The sequence below is a fragment of the Lepeophtheirus salmonis genome, chromosome 3 (assembly GCF_016086655.4).
Source record: "Lepeophtheirus salmonis chromosome 3, UVic_Lsal_1.4, whole genome shotgun sequence".
Lineage (NCBI taxonomy): Eukaryota > Metazoa > Arthropoda > Copepoda > Siphonostomatoida > Caligidae > Lepeophtheirus > Lepeophtheirus salmonis.
This window is the reverse complement of record NC_052133.2, coordinates 7845262-7866504: the sequence shown is the minus strand read 5'-3', so window position 1 is coordinate 7866504 and position 21243 is coordinate 7845262. Positions and strand designations below refer to the sequence as shown.

Below are 21243 nucleotides of genomic sequence, written 5' to 3'. Positions count from 1 at the left end.
ATACAACATGGATGCATGAACAACATACATACATACATCACGTCGTTACCTTTATTTGTACCACGCAACCTTTCAACATCTGTTGATAGTTTGCCAATTATTCCCAACAATGGAATATCATTTAATAGCTGTTAAGAAGTGCTTACAGATTAACAAAAACTAATTCTAATTCAACAATCCGAACGCTGATTAAGGCAATAACTATTAGCACGACTCTACCTTCATTGTATCTCGTAACCTTTCATCCGAAAATAAACAGAAAAAGGGTTCAAAATTAGTTGGCTGTTAGCCAATTCTTCATAACTATGGAATATTATTCAATAATTGCTAGGAAGTCTCCATAAATTAACAAAATTTCATTCTAATTAAATCAATCAACATTCAGCACTCTGATTAGGAAAAGGACTATTAGAACGTCGTTCCTGTATCGTATCCCCCAACCTTTCAATATATGTTGGTAGTTTTCCAATTCTTCACAACTATGGAATGTTATTCAATAGCTGTTAATAAATGTTCACAACTTAACAAAAAACTCATTCTAATTCAGCCAATCGACGTTCAGAAGAATAATTAAGTAAATGACTATTAGAATATTGTTACTTTATTACATCGCGCCTTTTACTTCATTTCTCATTATTATTTGTGACTTTATAAAAATGAAACAATAACAAACAAATCAATGAACGAAAAATAACATATGAATTGAATTTGAGGACTGCAGACAAATGCTGTCTCACTTATGTCTCCTGTGGACTTATCTCTAGTAGTCATTGATTACTAGAGATCAGAATTGGAAACATCGACAGATGACAAGAAAGTACATTGTTAATTTTTATGTTTGTGAAGTAACACCATGACTAGTGTTAAAACTGTAGTATATTTTCAGTTAGGTCTTAAATGATAATTTTCCTAGAGCCATACTAACATAAAAATTGTCAGATGTAGACGTTTCTGCTTCTTTGCCCCCAGTGTTCTGAACTTTGGTTGGCTGCTTTAGAATTAACTCTTGTGAAGTTGAGAACAATTCCAAACAATAATTTTAAAGTCGGGAAGTATGGGCCGACTATTAGTTGTTTCAGACGTGGTCGGAAACCGTGGATCAAGAAGGATGCAGACCAAATTTTACAACAGCATCGGTCCAGACCAAACTTGAACCAAATTAGTTCGGGTTTAAAAAAACGGTCCCAGAACGCAACCGAACACTAATACATACATATATGTGGCCTATCAAAACAAACGCTAGCTAGAATGACTGTTCAGAAAAATGGAGTGTGGATTACATTCGTATTCATCGACGAATCGCCGTCAATTCCCATCAACAAATTATTCTTATTAACCCTTTTGATATGTCGCAAATTCCACACTTAAAGCTACCAAAATTGATATATTTCATGGTTGAAAGAGGCCATATCGGGACCAATATAAGTCTCTTAAATCAAACAAGGTTTTAAACTGTAGATACCACTTTTAGGTATCTCAACTCACCCTGTTATTTTGAATAATAAGCCGATAATTGACTCAAATATCGTCATGAAATATTGGGCTATATGTATGTCTATGAAATATTAAAAAACTGAGTTAGGATTTTCTCCTTTTCTTGATTTTTGTGCAAGATTGTTTTTATGTAGACGACGTGATATGTCTTTGCTATATTCCGATTGAGGGTTTGTGTTTATTTCCTTCCTCTCATGGCTCCTTCCAGCGGATCTAATATAACGTCATGAGAGCTAAGCTGCTCTACTCCAATACATTCTTCAAATTGTTTGGAGATTTATTTTATCGTTACAATCTTGTAGATCATATTTTCCACAACTCTATAAAGCTAGAGTTTTTAAATTCATATATCCATAGACATAGATCAACTACCATACATACATACATACAATGTATGATGAACAAAGAGTGAGTAAAGAACAATCCATTATTATTATTCCACTTCATCTTCTCCTTCCCTATTTTTTTTTTTATTATAATTATATACATATACACACTCACATACTTTTGGGCCTACATGCATCATCAAATGGACAATTGTTTGTGAGGCCGACTCAAAATACACACATACATACAACGGTACATTTCTTCTCCTATCTCCCCCTTCTCTTTTTACATATAATACTTTTCTTTGAATAAGTTTACTACTTCAAACGTATTCAACTACAGTGTGCGTAACCAAAATCTGGTCATGCATATAAGGTTTAAAATGGAGAATAAGGAGTAGAGTTACAAGTTTGAAATTTCTACAAAGATTTTAGGAACAAAATTTGGGAGTGTTTATTGTAATATTTTCTTCTAACTTCAATCAAACTAAACCACATCCTGACTTTTACCGCCCGAGAATAAAACCCAGGAACATTAGGAACCAGTGGAGGTACTCTGGCACAACTCAGTATGCAGTTAGAGACAGATTTGAGGGATCTGGTCACCTTTCACGGTTAAAAGACATAAGTTTGGCTTGAGTCCAATTTATGTGATTTTTTGCCTGATTCATCACCAGATCTGAATTTATTGGATTAGTGTTTATGAAGCGTTGTAGTAAGGGAAGCCTTTCGAAACTCCCCCAGGAATGTGGATGACCTGAAGGCTTTCATCATTACAGCATGGGAAAAAATGGATGATACCTATATAAGAAAAACTTATTCTGTCTTTAAGATCCGTTTGGAGTCTGTTGTGGCAGCTAGAGGGAATTATTACGAATAAATTATAACTTAATTATATTATGATTGATTAAATTTCAATTTCAAGTTTCTATCTCTCATTATTTTTGAGATTTATGGTCAAATATTGTTGTACTAACTTTTATTCAGATTCAATTTATGCACACTGTATTATACTCGCTTCGTATTTCTTCTTTTCTTATGCAATCAAACTGTTGGATTTCAGATCTACTTTTTATAATTTACACTGATGGATGGACCTTCAAGAATGGCCACTAGAGCACCCTCTATCTTAGAGGTCGTCAATTTTCTACTGCCCGCCATCTTATTATGAACAGTCATCTAAATATAGTCATACTAATCCAAAATGAAAGTTTCTAACACTTAACGACACGATGAAACTCGACCTAACCATTATAAAAGTTATACTCCTTCATATAGAAAACATATCAGAAAATAGCAGAAACAAGTGTCTCATTAAATAATTAGTATTTTTCCTACTTTCCTTTTTTTAAAAAGTAAATTATAGATGTTTCCTTTCCATTGTATTTATATTTTATTTCTTTATTATAATTCCTGTAGTAAATAAATAAGGTCATTGTTTGAATAAAGTTATATTGAATACTTGTTTTCTATGAAAACCCAGAAAATCAATTATATATTCAGTATCATAGTTTTGCACCATAACTCTGCAGCGATAGCTGTTTGGCCCCCTACTCTCCAAAAGGTTGCCAAACCCTGCTTTATCCAATCAAAAACTAACAAGATTTCAATTTGTATGCGTTAAAAGGAAGTCAAAAAATTTAAATTACTCCGTGGCATCATAGAGTTTTGCCACGATACTGGTGTCTCGCATCAGTTGGAAAATGGGGACTATTTGATGTACAAGAATGGCCCATGTTGGGCCCTTTATCCAATCAAACTTGATCTCAATTTTTAAGCAGTATTCAAATTATTCCGTGGCATTACTTTCTCATGATAGTAAGCTTCATTTTCCAATTCATTCTAAAGAACTTAGAATTGAAGATATTATAATTTTTTAATAATGTGGCATCATTTGGGATCAGACTTTTTCTAGGGGCTTGATATCAGAATGAAGTTGATCCTGAATTATTAACACATTCAAAATTCAATTGCATGCAGTGACCATATACTAATAACATCTATCTGAGTAAAACTTTAGTACAGAGAAAAAGCTGTCAGATTCTACTAAGCCTCTAAGCTTTGACCAGACGACACTGGTATATAAAATTTAAATCAAACTTCTTTCACAGCCCGACAGATAGTTGTCTTTCGTGTCCAAACTGCATTAACTTCCTTTGAGCAAGTTGCCGTTGGTATTTTATTCACCGTGGCAACGATTGCAGCCTTGAAAGCTTAATGGACAGTCGACCAGATCCAAACTTTATATTTAAGTCATTTTCCCAACTCCACAAGTTCCTTCAACTTCATACAACAATAGTCCAGATTCAATTCGTCCGAGTTTCACTATTGTATGTACCTACAGCTTTTCATTTAAATATCCCCTTTTATATTTAATATTATCCACAAACATTAACAGACATGCGAAAAGTATAAAATATTAGTTTGTGTGTTCATTTATGACACACACGCATACACCTTGTGTCTTAAATAGTCAGATATATCTGTGAAACTAATTACTTGTGACTGTTTGGGTAATGTTGATGTACATTAAACATCTAGATAAAAGAATATAAAAAGATGATATAAGTGAGAAGTAACGGCTGCACTGTAATAGTGGCAAGAAAATAATAAATACAACTAAAAAGATTATAATATTTAGATATGAACTGGAGAAGTAATACTTTTATTATTAAAGTGACAGGATACAATAAGAATTCATCCTTAATAATTCAATTTTCAGGGACTTTGAACATGTTTTATTTCAATTCATTCACTCTCGTTTATCAGTTGAGGTATGCATCACCGAGTTTCTTGCCATGGTCACATATCAGACTCAATTTTTAGCTCACTAAACATGATGAAACACAACACGAGTGAGGCAATCAGACCATGTTGTCGTAATTTTGGATGAGCCTGAAGACTTTAAAACTTGTACTGTATTGCATTTTGAGAACTTGAGAACTCAATCTTATTTATAACAGTGATTTTTCAAAGTGTGGAGAGTGAGCCACCCTTCTAATGATTAGGAATGTGAAAATTGTCCAAATCCTCTTGAGTACAGATCAAAAAGAAAAATATATTTTGGCAGCTTTGATATAACCCATTTATAGGCTGACAGATATCCCTATAAATTTTTATATAGTTATCTCTCTTAGAAGATATCATATAAATAGAGTGTCTTAGCAGCTTGCTAACACGTTTAAATTTTCAAAATAGAATAATTAATTAATAAGAGCACTCAAATCTCGAGTTGTATAAAATATGACCTGACAGTAGTGATGTACCTGCCCCTATTTAGGACCAAGGACCGTATTCTAGTCCAAGCCGATTTGTTGGTCTTAAAAGAAGAAAAAATCAATACCTCATGACTTCATTGAAGGTGTTTATACATTTTTTTTCATTATTCCGTTATATAATATTATAAATTACATAACTAAGTAACTAAAATATGCTCGTATTATATTACCTTATTATGAAAACAGGGATATTTACTGCAAAATATGTGGAATGCTCTTAAAAGATATAGGATACATCTTATCTGGCTAAATAAACTAAATACAATTTAAAGAAAAGTTGAAGGACCAGTACTAAGACCGGACTGGAAAAAATAAATAAGGATAGATACTTCACAGCCGGTATGTAAAAATGAAAATAGCAGAAAAATGACATTTGAAGAATGTTTTAGAAAAGAGCAGTTTGGCTGTCGTGACATTTTATTAGATTAGCTACTAACAGCTATGAGAGAAAGAAAATAAACATGGATCTCACTCCCATTCTAGCCAGGATATAGATTAAAATTACTCCGATGTCGATCCTCAATTCTACTCTTAGTCCAACAATTATAATTTATGTAAAGAAAACTTATTTATAATCTAAGGCTTATATTGAGTATTTGCAAAGTTGTTTCTAAATGGTTATTCATTTTAGGTATAAAGTACTATTAATTTATGAAACTGATTAAGTTTACTTTACAAATTTTCCAACGTGCTTTATAGTTTATTCCTAAACCCTTCTAAAGTCTAAATTATTATTTTGGGTAGAGCGTAGCTACTAGCTATACTAGTTCATTAACTACACTTGTGAATAGTCATCAGATAAAGGTGTAACATTGCAGTGAGATGTTGTGTGTATTGTCTTTCCTCGGTTACGAGTACATCCATTATTTCCGAAACTTATGAATGCATTAGAAGTAGATAACTTTTGATACATTTAATATTTTGTTCATCTAGTCTTATATTATAAGTATTTTCTTTATACATAGCACAATTATTTACTACATGTAACTAATAACTACCTAGAGCTATGAATTAAATCTATATTTGAAGTATATAGACTCAAATCACTTGATAGTACTTATATTGACTCTAAGAAATATAAAAAAAATAATATTGTGTGTTTGAGTCGGAATCAGTGACATTCAAAATACTGGAATCGGAGTCGGACATTCTATAATCCTTATAACTCTCTAACAGATCATTAGCGTTACTTTCAGTCATTCAAGAATGAAAGAATAATTAGATCAGCTTTGGAAAATAATAAAAAAAAACAATTTTCCGATTGGCAACTAGAAAGAATATTGATAATGTTTTCAACAATTTGTGACGTCAATATTATGAACCCTATCCCCTTGTTTGTTGGTTATGGAGCACCTTACCCCCTATACCAGATACACAGTAATTTTTTCCGGGTTTGGCAACTTCCTTGATGAACTCTCACTACGTTTGTAAATCCTAAACTTACTCGAATGAGGTTTTATTTTATTTTCTAAAGCTGTTGTCATTAATCTTTCATTCTTGAAGAGGGAACATGCAAGTATAAACTGCGTGTGTTCATGAATAACGGAAAATAATGCTGCAGATTTGTTTGAGAGTAAGTCTCTGTTAGACTCAGAGTGGAATTGAGGATCGAAAACAAAGTCGTTGTACTTGCTGGATATGAAGTGTGACTTGATTTTGTTTCCTCCATGTCACAGCTAATATAATAATACGTCATAGCAGCTAAGCTGCTCTCCTCTCAGACATTCATAAAAATGTAAGGAGGACCGCGTTAATTTTCCGTTTTCTATATTTTGAATTACAAAAAATGCTAACGATTCACAACCCTAACTCTTCAATATCCCAAGGGGAGGGAGGGCTTCCAGTATGAAAACCGTTGAATATCAATATAATGTAAAAACTAAAGGAACAAAAAAATAATGTGGTACCCCTTACAATTTTGTTTGGGAGGATAACAGCTAAGTTGTCATTACGTTTTATTAGATCAGCTACAAGCAAGCAGCCGTGAGAGGAGGGGAATAAACACAAATTCCACTCCGTATATAACAAACGACATACAGGCTTTCCGGCATAAATCCTCAATTAAGCTCAGAGTCCAACAAGGACTTACACTTATAACTCACGAGCAACCCCTCATTGCTACTCTTCGTCTTTCATGAGCACATACACAAGTTATTACTTTATACTTAAATGTTCTCTCTTCAAGAATAATGAGAACAGTTTTGGAAAATAAAAAACCCTGTTCAGATTACAAACTAGAAAAAGCCGCTCCCGCTTTCTAGAACATATTTTATACACATTGATGAAAATCCATTGTGGAATTACGTCTTTTATGAGCAGTCATGAATGTTCAATCAGGTTTTGAATATAGTTGAATCTATTTAGGAAAATATGTTCACTACTCAGGAATTAAATAATAATGAAAACTGCTAAGGAAAAGAAAATTCATTTATCCGATTACCAATTCCAAAAAACGGGACAGCTAAAAAATACATCGGATTTTCATCACTGTTTATACACCTCTCATAATATGCACCTATAATAATTAACTTTAAAAATATACATAAATATAACAGAATATGTCTTACCTTCCAATCTCATGAAGCATTTCATACTCGGTCCGAACATCTCGATTCCTTTTAATCACAACTTGACGATGATCAAATTCGGATTTTAAATCTGAAAAATAATAAATTCATTAATATTATGATTGTAGATAATAAAAAACATTCAATTGGATACATAAAAGCACACAAATGTATCGCAAGTATGTAGAATCACATAGCTTATCTTTTTTCATAAATCACAATACATGGGGCCGAACAAAAATATTCAAACTTGAGTGGAAAGCCGTTTCTTAGTTGACCTCTGACTTTCTTTTATATTTGAATACACTTAGTAGGATATGTATTCGGAAGGGGGGAGGGCCTCTTCTATTTCAGGAAATGACTTTGATAAGTTTGTCTACGTGACCTTGGCACAAATATCAACGACAAGAAATATAGTATTTTTAGTCATTCTAAAAAATGATGATGCTTTTCACTCAAGAATGACTCATGGTTGCCAATTGCACAATATATTAATTTTTAATTACCCTTCCCTATCACTACGTCCCCCCTCCTCCTTCGTTATTAAGCAATTAACTCCATCATCCATCAACTAATTCATCTATGAATGACAAGTGTGGTGTTACAACTACAACAACAAGAGAAGATTCTTCAGGTAATGAATAAATCTAGTTTGTACAACAACTACAAATAAAATGAAAGAAAAAAATATGGATGAGTCAGACGAGACACAATACTCCTCTCTCTCCTCCGTCTCTAAGAAGCACGTCCATACATTAAATTTTCCTCACTTTAAATAGATTAATTAACAAGTATATGTGCTTCCCGTCAACGTAAAAACAATTTTGATCAAAAATCAAGACAATCCTAATTAACTTTTTTACTTCATATATTATTTACATACAACCCAAATTTCAGATATAATTGAGTCAATTATAGGCAAATTATTCAAATTTCTGTGATGAGTGTAGATACCCTAGAAAATAATCTATAGTTTAAAATCTTTATTTGATCTAAGTAACTTGTAATGCCCCTTTCAACCATAAAATCTATACATTTACTATTCTTATAAGGCGACCGATCAATTTTGAGTATTTATAAGAGTGCACATTAAAGCGCCTCCAAAGGATTAATAAAAATAACTCGTTGATAGAAATGAACGACAATTAGATAAAGAGAACATATGCGGTAGGTCAAAATAAAAATAATCTAGAACAAAAAACAAGAAAATCCCAAAATGTTTTTTGGGATTTTCATTTATGTACATATACAACCCAATATTTCTGACATATTTTAGCAAACTATACTTTGTATTAAAATAACTGGAATAACTGTGGATACCCATGAATATTAGCTTTGGTTTAGAACCTTTATTTGATATAAGGTACTTATATTGGCTCCGATATGTCCCTTTACTAACATAAAATGTATCAATGCCTCATTCTGTTATTGCAACGATTAGCTATGGGCGTCTTTAAGAGTGCAATTTGCGAGACATCCAATGAATTAATAAGAATAATTTGTTGATTGTAATGGAAGGATACTTCGTCTTACACTCAAAAAATCAACTTAGCTTGTTATTGTGTTGACTGACCCCCTGTATAACAAGTATGGCAAAACGTCGTCTCAGATGAGAGCTTTTTTGGTTTTTAAACTTAATGATAAATAATGAATTAATAACCAAATCTAGTCATGTAAAAATGAAAGAAATACTTTTGTAATGCCTTAAAAATAATTGAAAGACCTCATCACATGTTACAAGTTGAAGACACGCATCTTCATGGCGCCTTTTTCTTGTTTCTCTATTCTAACTGATAGTATCTCCTACATACATAATATTGTAAGGTATATATATATATAAAGAAGAATATACATAACCATATAATAAAGATGATTACAAACCAGGATGATTTGTCTATCTCTCTCTCTTTCTGTCATACCTATAAGTAGGATCTCATATGATAAGAGTTTGAAAAATCCTACTCAAAAATAGCCAGTAACTAGATATCAACATCATTTATATGATTGTTATTCATTCTATAGTACTTTTCTTCCTATACGCCCAAGCAATGACTTATATATATATATTAAGTACAATGGAGCGATTTGTTTTTCAACTTTTTTAAAATTTGTGATATAGTAAGAAAAAATAATTATGCAAAATTTCGTTGCCCTAAAATGTCATCTTTAGGTAGGACATCTCGTTCAAAGTTTGAAAGGAGACAAAAGTTCTTTATTTACTCAATAAAGAATAATCGTAGATTAATCATTATTTTGCATCAATGCATTATAATAAGACATTATTCTAGCCTATAACAAATATTATTAAAGTTATTTTCTCTTCTATAGCTACCCTATGGAGCAGAAACATAACTTTGATCGTTCCTTTCTGAAAATATAAAAGTGGGATGCGCCCTATAATGGATCATTTAATTTTTCTAACTTTTTTTTTTTTTGTTTTAAATGACTAATCGAGTATTCCATGAATGGTTGTGGACATATTAATGATATAATTTTCGACTTTTTAAAAATGACTAATTGATAAAGACATATTCTGTGACACAGATGATAAAGTTCAAATAGTTATTATCATACTTGTAATAAATGTTTAATACTAATAATAAAATGACAGTATCTATTGCTAGTTGGTTATGTTTTTTATTTGACAGATTTTATTATTAAAATACTGCATAATGAGACACAGAAATTGTAATTTGTACAATCTGCTTATACAAGTTTCAGCTTGTGCAGAAATCGCAACTTGTGTATGACCAGAGATGCGACTCCTTGGAATTTATCCCAAGATCTTAGGATATTGACATTAAGAAATTAGGGATCATTTGTACCAAAACGTCGAAATCTTGAAATTTTAAACATGCAACAATAATTGATTATATTAATATAACTACAAACTTTGTTTATCTAAAGCGTTAAGAGTTGACCACTCGTTTTTAACTCGTTCTCGTTTCGTCTGATTTTGACTGCGGCTAAAGAATATATTAGAAAGAACAGTGGAATATGTCGGAGCTGGCAGCTTCCTATAGCCTTAATAACGAAAATGGATCAGGGAAATTATCCTCAACGATACAAAGATAGGCTTAAAACACATAAAAAACTAAATCGATATTCTTATCAGCAGATATTATTGAAGGTGAAGAAGAATATGAAATATCAAATTGTAAAATCGTATCATATTTTGTTAACTATTATTATTTTATAGTAATTTTTGTGTTGATTCTTGGGAATCAAGGGATATTATAAAATATTTGAGTGGCATCCCTGTCTATGACAAATCTATCTCATACACGCAACTGGGGGATGGACTATCACTTTTTTTTAGAATTTATAATGACCGTATAGCAACAAAAAAAAAAATCTTATTAATCAGCCCTTACTTTCAAAACGGTGGGCAGTTTGTAATATTTCGTTTAAATACATAGTTACTTGTAAACTGTTCTAGGAAGATTGCCGTCCGGAATATTGCTGTAGTTATAATATGAATGTAAGGGACTAATCTAGCAATCTGTACCATCTGTAGATGGGACTGACTCATCTAAGGATCTGTGGATATTTATCTTTATTTAGGACTGAAGACTGCAATCCCTTTCATTTCAGTCACGGTCCGGTTCAGTCTTGCTATCAGTCCTAAAACTTATAAAGTTCGGTTCTTGAAATGTAATTCAACATTATTTCTTCTTTTAAAAAAAATCTGTTATAGTACCGACAGTCCGAAGGACCGGTCCCAAGACTGTACCAAATAAATAAGGACTGAGACAACACTACCCAGTCATGACACAAATTCCATGTGCCCGGTATGCAATTTGGCTAATTAAGAGGGTTATTTTATTGATATTGCAGATGGGAAACTATCAAAAGATACATGTCTGTGGATGGAATAGATCGGTATATGAATAACTATGTCCTCTACGTACGTTATTAACATAACACATATTACGAGAATAGTTATACATATTATAGTAACAATAGCAGCTTCAATAATAATATACATAACTAAAAAACATACATTATTTTCGAGATAACGACAAAAATCTTCTTTTTCTTATTTATTTATCTCTTTTCTTTTCTAATAAAAGAATTTCTATTGCATACAATGTATAGTCGTTGTTCACTAGTGGATACTTGAAGAGTTCCCCTTTAGAATACTTAATAATAAAAATAATCAGAATAAATGATAGAAACAAGTAAGAACAACATCCAAATGGTTTTCATCAAGTCATTAAGTCACATACCTATGCATAAAACAAATAGATTTACATTTATAATACGGATTTTCACTCCTTATAAGATATAGAGAAACGTATACTAGGGTGGTTTGTTGTTTAACTTTAGTCAAATTTTGATTACAGCTACTTTGGAAAAGTTGTCAATTGTAAGAAAATAACCTACGCAAAATTTCATTTTCCTACGATGTCATCTTTAGGCAGCACATCTAGTTCAAAGTTTGAAAGGCGTCAAAAGTTCTTTATTTACTCAATCAAGATTAAAATACAGTATTAATCCTTATTTTATATTAATTAATGATGATAGACATTATTCTAACCTATAAAAACATTAATCACGTCTTTTTTTAAAAGCTATCCTATGGAGCAAAAAGAGAGAATAGTATTAAATTTTTTTGATTTTTCTTTCTGAAAATATAAAAAAGGATGCGCAATATACGTGGATTTCATAACTTTTTTCTCTTTTTTTTTTTTTTTGTTCCATAGAAGTTTTAGAAAAAAACCTTTTTTAACACTTTAAAAAAAAAAGATTTTATGCAAAATAACTATAAGTGTCTTTTTATTATATATATTCCCTAAGTAAAGAGTTTTTGCCTTTTTTCATAATTTGATCGATTTGATCCAGTTTTGCATAGGCAACTTTCATACCAGAAGACAACTTTTTCGCGCTACCCGTAATCGAAATGCGAAAAAAGTCTGGACATCAAACCACTCTTAAGTACACACTGTATAATAATAATAATCAATGTATGTTTTGAGATAGTTCCCAAAAGGAATTAACAGAGTAGAAAAACCAAGACTCTTCTCTTCAAAAAAGGATAATTTTCTTTCAAAGTATATAACCATATACCAATAATATTATATTATTATTAGGTATGTTCCTTCCTCAAAATCTTGAACGAATAACAAATAGTCTTATATATAAAGGTAAAAAAAGAAGAAAAAAGAAAGTTGAGGCTTAAAGACCTCTACCAAGAAAGAGGAAATTTCCATGAATAATGGAGCCCCCTTCCTCCTCAAACTTCTTTAATAGGGGAGACAATATGAGGAAGAAGAATTAATTAATTATTAAGGGTGGTGATCCTAGTGCTTGGATGATTATTGTGAGGAGAGTTAGATTTTTTCTAATTGGAAAATGAACAAGAAAAGAATCGAGCAGGAATCCCCCCCCCAAAGAAAAACGATGAAGGGAAGTAAGTTTTGTTATTTCCTTCAGAAGGAGCATAATAATAACGATAATAAAAAGAATGAATATGGGCTAAAATACCACCCATAAAAAGCCTCGTATTCTTAAAAGTATATACATCTCCACGCCCCTGGAAGTGAAACTTTTTCCATATAGATTATTATACAAATAAGTGATTGGCCCCCAATGAGAATCTCTTGGCCTCCTTAATAAAGCACAACCCTCCCTCAAAGGTGGATCAAGTAACCCAAGAAGTAGCACCCATGTACTCAAACGCTCATCTTTTATTTTTTTGCAAGCAATCATGAATTCTTGAGTGGTTACTGATTGGTTAGAAAGTGAAAATCCGCCATCATTAAAAGAGATTTGATTGAGCCAATGGCTCTTCTCCTTTGTGTATACACTTATTAAAAAATTTGGCAAATGAGAAACCGACCATGATTTGAGCAACGTCATGAGAAATATCCTCTTTCTCTCTCTTTCTTTCTTTTTTCTACCTAGAGCTACTAGGGAGCAACTTCCTTTCTCCCTAAGGACACCCCACTCATGACGTCACAGCACAGCAAAAAAATTATAAATATTATAATAGGTGTAAATAAAAATAACTTACCCCCTATGGGCTCATTCTCATCCACGTAGATCATGGCGATGGATCTGAGGGGCTAGATAATAATAGATTAAGTAAATTATGATAACTGTATCCAAATAAATATATATATATATATATTGACAAAATTATATTAAAACTATGTCTTTGTATGTTTATAACACGAGATAAATAACAAAATAAAGGCTCACAGAAGTGATCCTCTCACACATATTTCTTGCACCTAACTAAGGGCCAACATTTCGGGAAAGAAATGAGAAAAAAAAGAATAATAAAATCTTTTAGGAGAGAGCGCGCGGAGGAGCAGGCAGGCACTCACGCACGCAAAATCCACGCAAAATCTATGCAATAAGCAAGCATTAGGTGAGTACTACTACAGCTACTAACATACTTAAAATAATTTACCTAACAAAGGGATAGGAGAAGAATTATAATTTTAAAATTCTTTTACATAGATATGCAAGACACACAAGAGATTCATGCATAATAAATTGATTGGTCTCCTCTCTCTCCCCCTCTAATGAATATGTAGTGTACAATATTTATGTTATACAAGTGGCCCGTCAACATAAAATCAAGAATGAGGGTTTTTTCTGAAAAATTGAGTGTGGAGTACATTTGTATTCCTCTAGGTATTATACTATCATTAATTTCTATCAAAAAAAAAAATCGTATTAAACCTGTAGATGTGCCGCATATAACAATCTTAAAGACGCCAAAGTTGATGCTCGCAATAAAAAAATGATAAATTAACAAATATTATAATTTATAAGGGCCATATCGGGGCCAATATAAATTTCATACATTAAGTAAAGAATTTAAGCTATAGTTAAAGTTCTTATGGATATTTATAACAAAATTTTGAATAATAAGCATATAATTGACTAAAATATGTACATGAAAGATTGACCCCTCAGTTTATAATAAGTAAAAAAAATAATTGGAATTTTTCTCCTTTTTCTGATCTTTATTATAGATTGTTTTTATATTCACACACTACACATAAGTACATATGTAGTGCGTCAACACAAAAAAAATCTTGTACAACAATTATGGAAATGAGAAATCCATATTTTTTTTAATTTCATATATATGTACATACACCCCAATATTTAATAGACATATTTGACTCAATTATAGGCTTATAAATCAAATTTCTTGAATGAGCGTAGATACCCAAGAATTTTAGCTATAATTTTTATCATTTATATGATTTAAGTGACTTATATTGTCCCCAATATGGCCTCTTTCAGCAAATAATAATGTTAATTTTTCATTTTTTTATTGTGACAGTGAATTTTGACGTCTTAAGGAGTGGAACACTCTAAAGGATATGAAGTATAATTTGTTGGTAGAAATGAACGTTTATTATTCTTTGTAGAAGAATACCAATGTAATTCACACTCAATTTGGATAAAAATGATTTTAATTTGCTTTTGTGTTGACGGGCACATATTATTGAAAAGGATATCATAAATATGATGGGTACTTATTCGTGTTTTTTTTTTGTTTTTTGTTTTCTTATGAAAGAATGAACACTCAAAATTAAGAGTAATCCTTGTGTAGCTATTAATTAATAAGATTAAGTAAACAAATAAAAATTAGAGCATACGGACCATGGATATGTACTTAATTTCGATACATTACGACTCAAAGATTGACAATGGTATGGTTATAATGCATTAATCCGGCTAGTCCGATTTCAATCAGTACGGATTTTGTTATGTATTGTAATGTTAACTTTGTCATTTCAAGAGGCTTTTAATGAGTAAATAAAAACATTAACGAGCCTACTAGTGTTAAGACTCGGTTCGATACCAAAATTCAGACTGTTTTGTCTGATTTCCCCTCAAATTTCTTTATTAAAAAAACAGTGATGTGGGACCAGATCAAAGGCGCCGGAAAGTATTTGCAAGTGGGGTTAAATTATATAATGGTGACATCCAGGATCGTTACTAGCTTTCATCCTTTTTTTTGGGAGGGGGGGATTTTCTCAAAAAATTTCAGCAACGTTCTATAATTGCTTATTAAAATAGGTTTATTATATGATAATTCAAAAGCTTTTAGGGGGCCTTAGAGACGGCACTGGTAACGTCATCAGGGGCGTCCTAAGGATTTTTTTTGGAAAGGAAGGAGATGCTATAAGTCTTGGATCGATCTAAAAAAGCTACGAAGACTGCAGTTCTACCATTCCGGTCCTAATAAAATTGGTAGTTACTTCAACGACTCAAAAGACTTGCTGAAGTTACATCATAATTCATAACCTCTTGCAAAGAGACAATATACCTGTAGGAGATGTGTGACTAGAACATATTATTATATGTTATAAGACCGTTGAATCGTAAAAAAGATCGGACTGATAAAAAAGACCGAAGGGGTAGGGAAAAAACTGATAAGGCGATCAGTCCTAGGACTGATCCAAAACTAGATGCTAGGCTTTTTTTTTTGACAATTCTGACTGAATGTTTATAGATTTAGGGATTTCATTCCTAAATCTTTGAACCAATAATCTTTTATTTATTTTTTTATAAAAGACAAATTAAAAAAATTATTTCTGAAGATATTTTGACAATTTTGTAGATAAGACACGATTTTTTCATGCAATAATTATAAAATTCCGCAAAAGTGCGCAGACAGTTTTCCAAAAACCTTATTACCAAAAGCCACATTGTCTAATACCACTTTGTCGCATGACAACTTTGCCGAACAGAGGAAAGAGGGATGTTTCAAATGTTGACTCAATCCCCTATTAAAACAAAAATTATGACAACTGTCCAATAATGAATTAAACAAATAAATTAGAACGATAAACAATGTTTAAAGAAAAGAAAAATTCATTAAATCAATCACTGATTGATACTCAATGGGTAATGCGAATGAATTAATCGTTTATATCAAATCTTTTAGAGCTTTTATGTGTCTGGTAAAGTCCTGATTGGTACTTCTCAATCCTGAGGACTTTATAGTTATCAAGATGTGTCATTGGAGTTGTATAATAGGTAATTATGTAGTGTTGCAACATGATGATCATCAATATATATATTTTTCCCGGCAAAGTGAGGTTCGGTAATAAGATTTTCAGCAAAAAGGCTTTCGACAAAGTGTCTTAGAACCGGTTTCAGCACCACTGGACCGGATCAGGATAAATATTTGTTCTTTACAGTCCAAATTAATTAAAATTATACTGGTCTAGGAAGTTAAACCGAAACTCAACATTACTATCTACATACATCCCGCAAAAATGTATTATTAGCCCACTGCATGGGACATGTGTCATGTATATCAACAATAGGTGTATAATATATGTCATAGAAAGCGGAAGTGTCTTTTTCTAGTTGGGAATCAAAATAGAGTTTTTATTTTGCAAAGCTGGTATCAATATTGTTTTATTCTTGAAAAGAAACCGTCTAAGTATAAAGTAATCACTAATATGTGTGTACTCATGAAATATGATGAGTAATACTGAGGATTTGATGTAGAGTTATAAATGTAAGTCCTTGTTGTACTTGGAGTAGAATTGAGGATCTATATTTAAATAATTCCAGGAGATATGTCCTTCTATATACGGAGTGGGATTTGTGTTTATTTCATTTCTCACAGAGCTACTTATCTAATAAAACGTCATGACAGCATAGTTGCTCTGCTCCCAAATAATCTTCATAATGTAAGGACATATTTTATACACCCTGATATCAACTGTCCAGCATGTACCTATATACGTGGGAACTTGGGCGAATATCCCATTTCAAAGGTAATAGGGGAGGGAAGGGACAATCAAGAGTAAACATTTTAGAGGATAATTTTTAGGGTCAAGGGAAAAATTTATTAATTGTGTCTCTTAAATTATTTAAGGAAAGGACATGGCTTTCCTCAAGGGAATACAATTGCGGTAAATTAATAGAAAAACATTCTAAAACAAGAATCAATAAAAGGAAAAATGTCTAATTCATTTATATAACCCAATATTTCATAGTCATATTTTAGTCAATTATAGGCTTATTATTCAAATTTGTTGGTTGAGTTAAGGTACTCAAAAATGGAAGCTATATTTTAAAACCTTTATTTGATTTGAAATACTTGTATTGTCCTCGATATGGCCCCTTTCAGCCATAAAATCTATCTATTTCTAATTATTTTATTATGACGATCAATTTTGGCTACTTTAAGTACAATTTTCTTGGATGAATTGATAAACTCAAGAATGTTAACTAAAGTTTAGAACCTTCAATTCATTTGGGCTCGATATGACCTTTCAAACACAATCTATCTAATAATTAAAATGAATTTTTGCTACTTTAAGTGCAATTTGAGGTACCTCCAAAGGATGCATCACCATAATTTGTTGATGAAAATTGACAATGATTATACCTCGAAGAAGGTACTTTCCCCAATTCCCAAAAATACTACAAGTGGAACGAATTACCATATACACACGGTACCAATAATCGGGACTGTATAAAGTTTTGCTATACACATCTCATGTGTTAAGATGATGTTTTATGAGTTATGAGTCATAACTAACCAAGTAGATTTCTTCATTCTTTTTAGTAGCGAATCACAGTCTTCAAAAGATAACATTAATTGTAGTTACTATGGATTAAAACTATTCCAAAAAGCAGGTGGTTCGTTTTCCATTTCCTTTTGTAAACATACAAATAATATAATGAGCAAAATAAGGATGACAGAAAAAAAAATTAAAGAAATGGGGGGGTAGAAATGTTGTTCTAAATCAACTTTCCTAAAAGGATCACAAACAAAAAGTAAGCTAGAGTAACTTTTTATCAAAATTACTGTGGATTACAATTTGTATTTTTCATCTCATTATCGTTCATTTCTATGAATAAATTATTCGTGTTAATCATTTTGAGGACCTACAAAAAGTAAACTAAAAGTAGTCAAAATTAATCACCACATTAAAAGAATCCGAAAGTCACAGATTTTATGGTTGAAAGGGAGCATATTGGGGGCAATATAAGTCTCACTTATCAAATGAAGGTTCTAAACTATAGATACAATTCTTGGGTATCTCCACTTATCCCACAAATTTGAATGCAAAACCTATATGTGACTCAAATATGTACACCTATAAAATATTGGGATGTATGTATATATGAAGTAAAAAATAAATGGGCATTTCTTTATTTTTTTGGATTTATGTTCGTGGTAGTATAAATGTAGCCAGTATACATGAAAGCAAACCAAAATGATTCGTCTCAAAATCTGTATTCTTCGACAATTTATCATTGATCAATAAATTATTCTTATTACCTTTTAAGGCGTGCAAATTACATTTTAAGTAGCCAAAATTGATTGTTATAAAAAAAATAATGAGGAATTGATATATTTTGTAGTTGAAAGGGGCCATACCGGGCCCAATATAAGTACCTTATATCAAATAAAGGTTCTAAACTATAGCTAAAATTCTTGGGTATCCCCACTTTTCCCAGTAATTTGAATAATAGACCCATTGCTGACTCAAATATGTCTATGAAATATTGGGCTATGTTATATATAAAGTAAATAAATACATTGGTATGTTCTTTTATTTTGTTATAGATTGTTTTTATATTGACGCACCATATGTATATCCAAAATGTATTAGCAAATTATCCATAAAAACAACTGTGTTTCTACCCAAATACATACAAACATGCTCCATATTTCGTGTCACAAACATTCAAAAACTTACCTCTCAAGGTCTTCATAAATTTGTAAATACATATTAACTAAAAAGAAATATAATCTTACGTTATTTTTTAACAATTATTATTCCTCTAAAAGAAATAATATATGTAGGTACTTCTATTTTTATAGTGTAAATAAAGTGTTATAGTTATAGAGGCTACAAAATCCCAACTTTCTTCTTCTTTTTAGATATATCTCTTATATCACAAGCCCCACTTAGAATCACAATAGCATATCTTAATTGTTGATTTAAACGACAAAATCACTGGTTTTGTAAAGGTTCTCACTAAATCACATATCACACACACGAAAATAATTATAAATTGAATCCACGAATGTGTATGACCGTTATTTCGTTTCCCTTCTTTTTAAACACTCATGATGATTGAACATATATAAAAAATAGGAAAGCAGGAGTAGTCCGATGATATTTTGGCAAGTGTCTGCATTTCAAAACTGTTTGACTCATAAAAAGCAGGTGAGGAGCGACGATAGTGCAGATCATTCATATCAATAACAGGAGAGGAGTACTTGCATTATTAATGTTCTCATGAGGAATACGATCCACTTTTTCTTCTCTTGCGCTTTTGCTTGGAGGGAATCCTATAATTAAATAATTAAGAACTTTATTACACTGACAAAAAACAAAAATGTATTGAAATTTGAATCCAAATATATATTATAACACATAAATATCTATGCGGAGGGGGTCTTCATTTTTTGGAGCAACTCTACGTATTATGTCATACCCAAAGGTGATATTCTCCAGGGAAACATTTGGATTTATGGTTCGGGGTAGTATACATATGGCCAGTCAACTTGTGCTATGGCAGTCCTTATTTAGAATTGAAGATTCCAAAGACACATCCAATTCAGTCCAAAAATTTATACAGTTCGCTCCTATATGACGCCACTCAAATTTATTTCTTCTTTTTTAGATTAGTTTTAGTTCTGACCGTCTCAAGGACCGTTCCTAAGACTGGAATGAACAAACCGAATAAATAAGGACTGACACAACACTACCCTCAACACAAAAACAATCTATAATCATTACCCTCAATATTATAATTGTATTTTTCGATGAATTATCCTCGATTTCTATCAACAAAGGAGTCTTACGAACTCTTTGAGTGTGCCGCAAATTTGACATAAAGTAGCATTTCGGAGCCGATATGTGTATCTTATATCAAATAATGGTTCTAAACTGTAATAAAAATTCTTTGAATTCCACCCTTATCCTAAAGTTTTGAATAATAAGCCTATAATGGACTTAAATATGTAGATGAAATATTGGTATATAAGAAGTAAAAAAATTAATTGGGATTTGCACATTTTCTTTGATTCTTGTTTATGATTGTTTTTATATGGACACATCGCTTAAAAAAAATTATGTCCAAAGTAAATATTCTTTAAGAAAATAAATTGGATTCATGTTTTATGTTAGTATAAATCTGATCCATCAACACAAAAGCTGGCTATGATGATTTTTCTCTAAATGGACTGTGGAGTACATTTGTATTCTTTGACGTATAATTTTGTCAACTTCTATCAACTAATTATTCATATTAACACTTTGAGTATATCAAAAATTGCACTCAAAGTAGGAAAAATTTATTATCACAATAAAAGAATAATAAATAGACAGATTTTATGGTTGAAAGGGACCATAGCGACCCAATAGAAGTATTTTAAAACAAGTAAAGGTTTTAAACTATAGCTAAACTTCTTGGGTATCTTAACTCAACCCAAAAATTTGAATACAGAGCCTATAATTGTCTCAAATATGTTCATGAAAAATTGGGCTGTATGTACATATATATGAAATACAAATATAATAATAGGGATATTCTACTTTTCCTGATTTTTATTCCTGATTTGAA

At 31.4% G+C, this 21243-nt stretch overlaps 1 protein-coding gene across 7 annotated transcripts in view; it reads right to left on the bottom strand.

The window, feature by feature from the left end:
• LOC121114266 (uncharacterized) overlaps positions 1-21243 on the bottom strand; it is a 53588-nt gene that overhangs the window by 11118 nt on the left and 21227 nt on the right. For 2 of the 7 annotated variants that reach the window (XM_071886968.1, XM_040708180.2), the window contains exons 2-4: positions 19427-19966; positions 13682-13733; positions 7666-7756 (exon numbers count right to left, since the gene is read on the bottom strand). In XM_071886968.1, the coding sequence (XP_071743069.1) occupies positions 7666-7756; positions 13682-13715 (125 nt within the window). In that variant the 5' untranslated portion in view covers positions 13716-13733; positions 19427-19966. Of the gene's footprint in view, positions 1-7665; positions 7757-13681; positions 13734-13869; positions 13929-19426; positions 19967-21243 lie in introns of those variants that run through there. The other 5 variants (XM_071886966.1, XM_071886969.1, XM_040708182.2 and 2 more) reach the window with 4 other exon arrangements.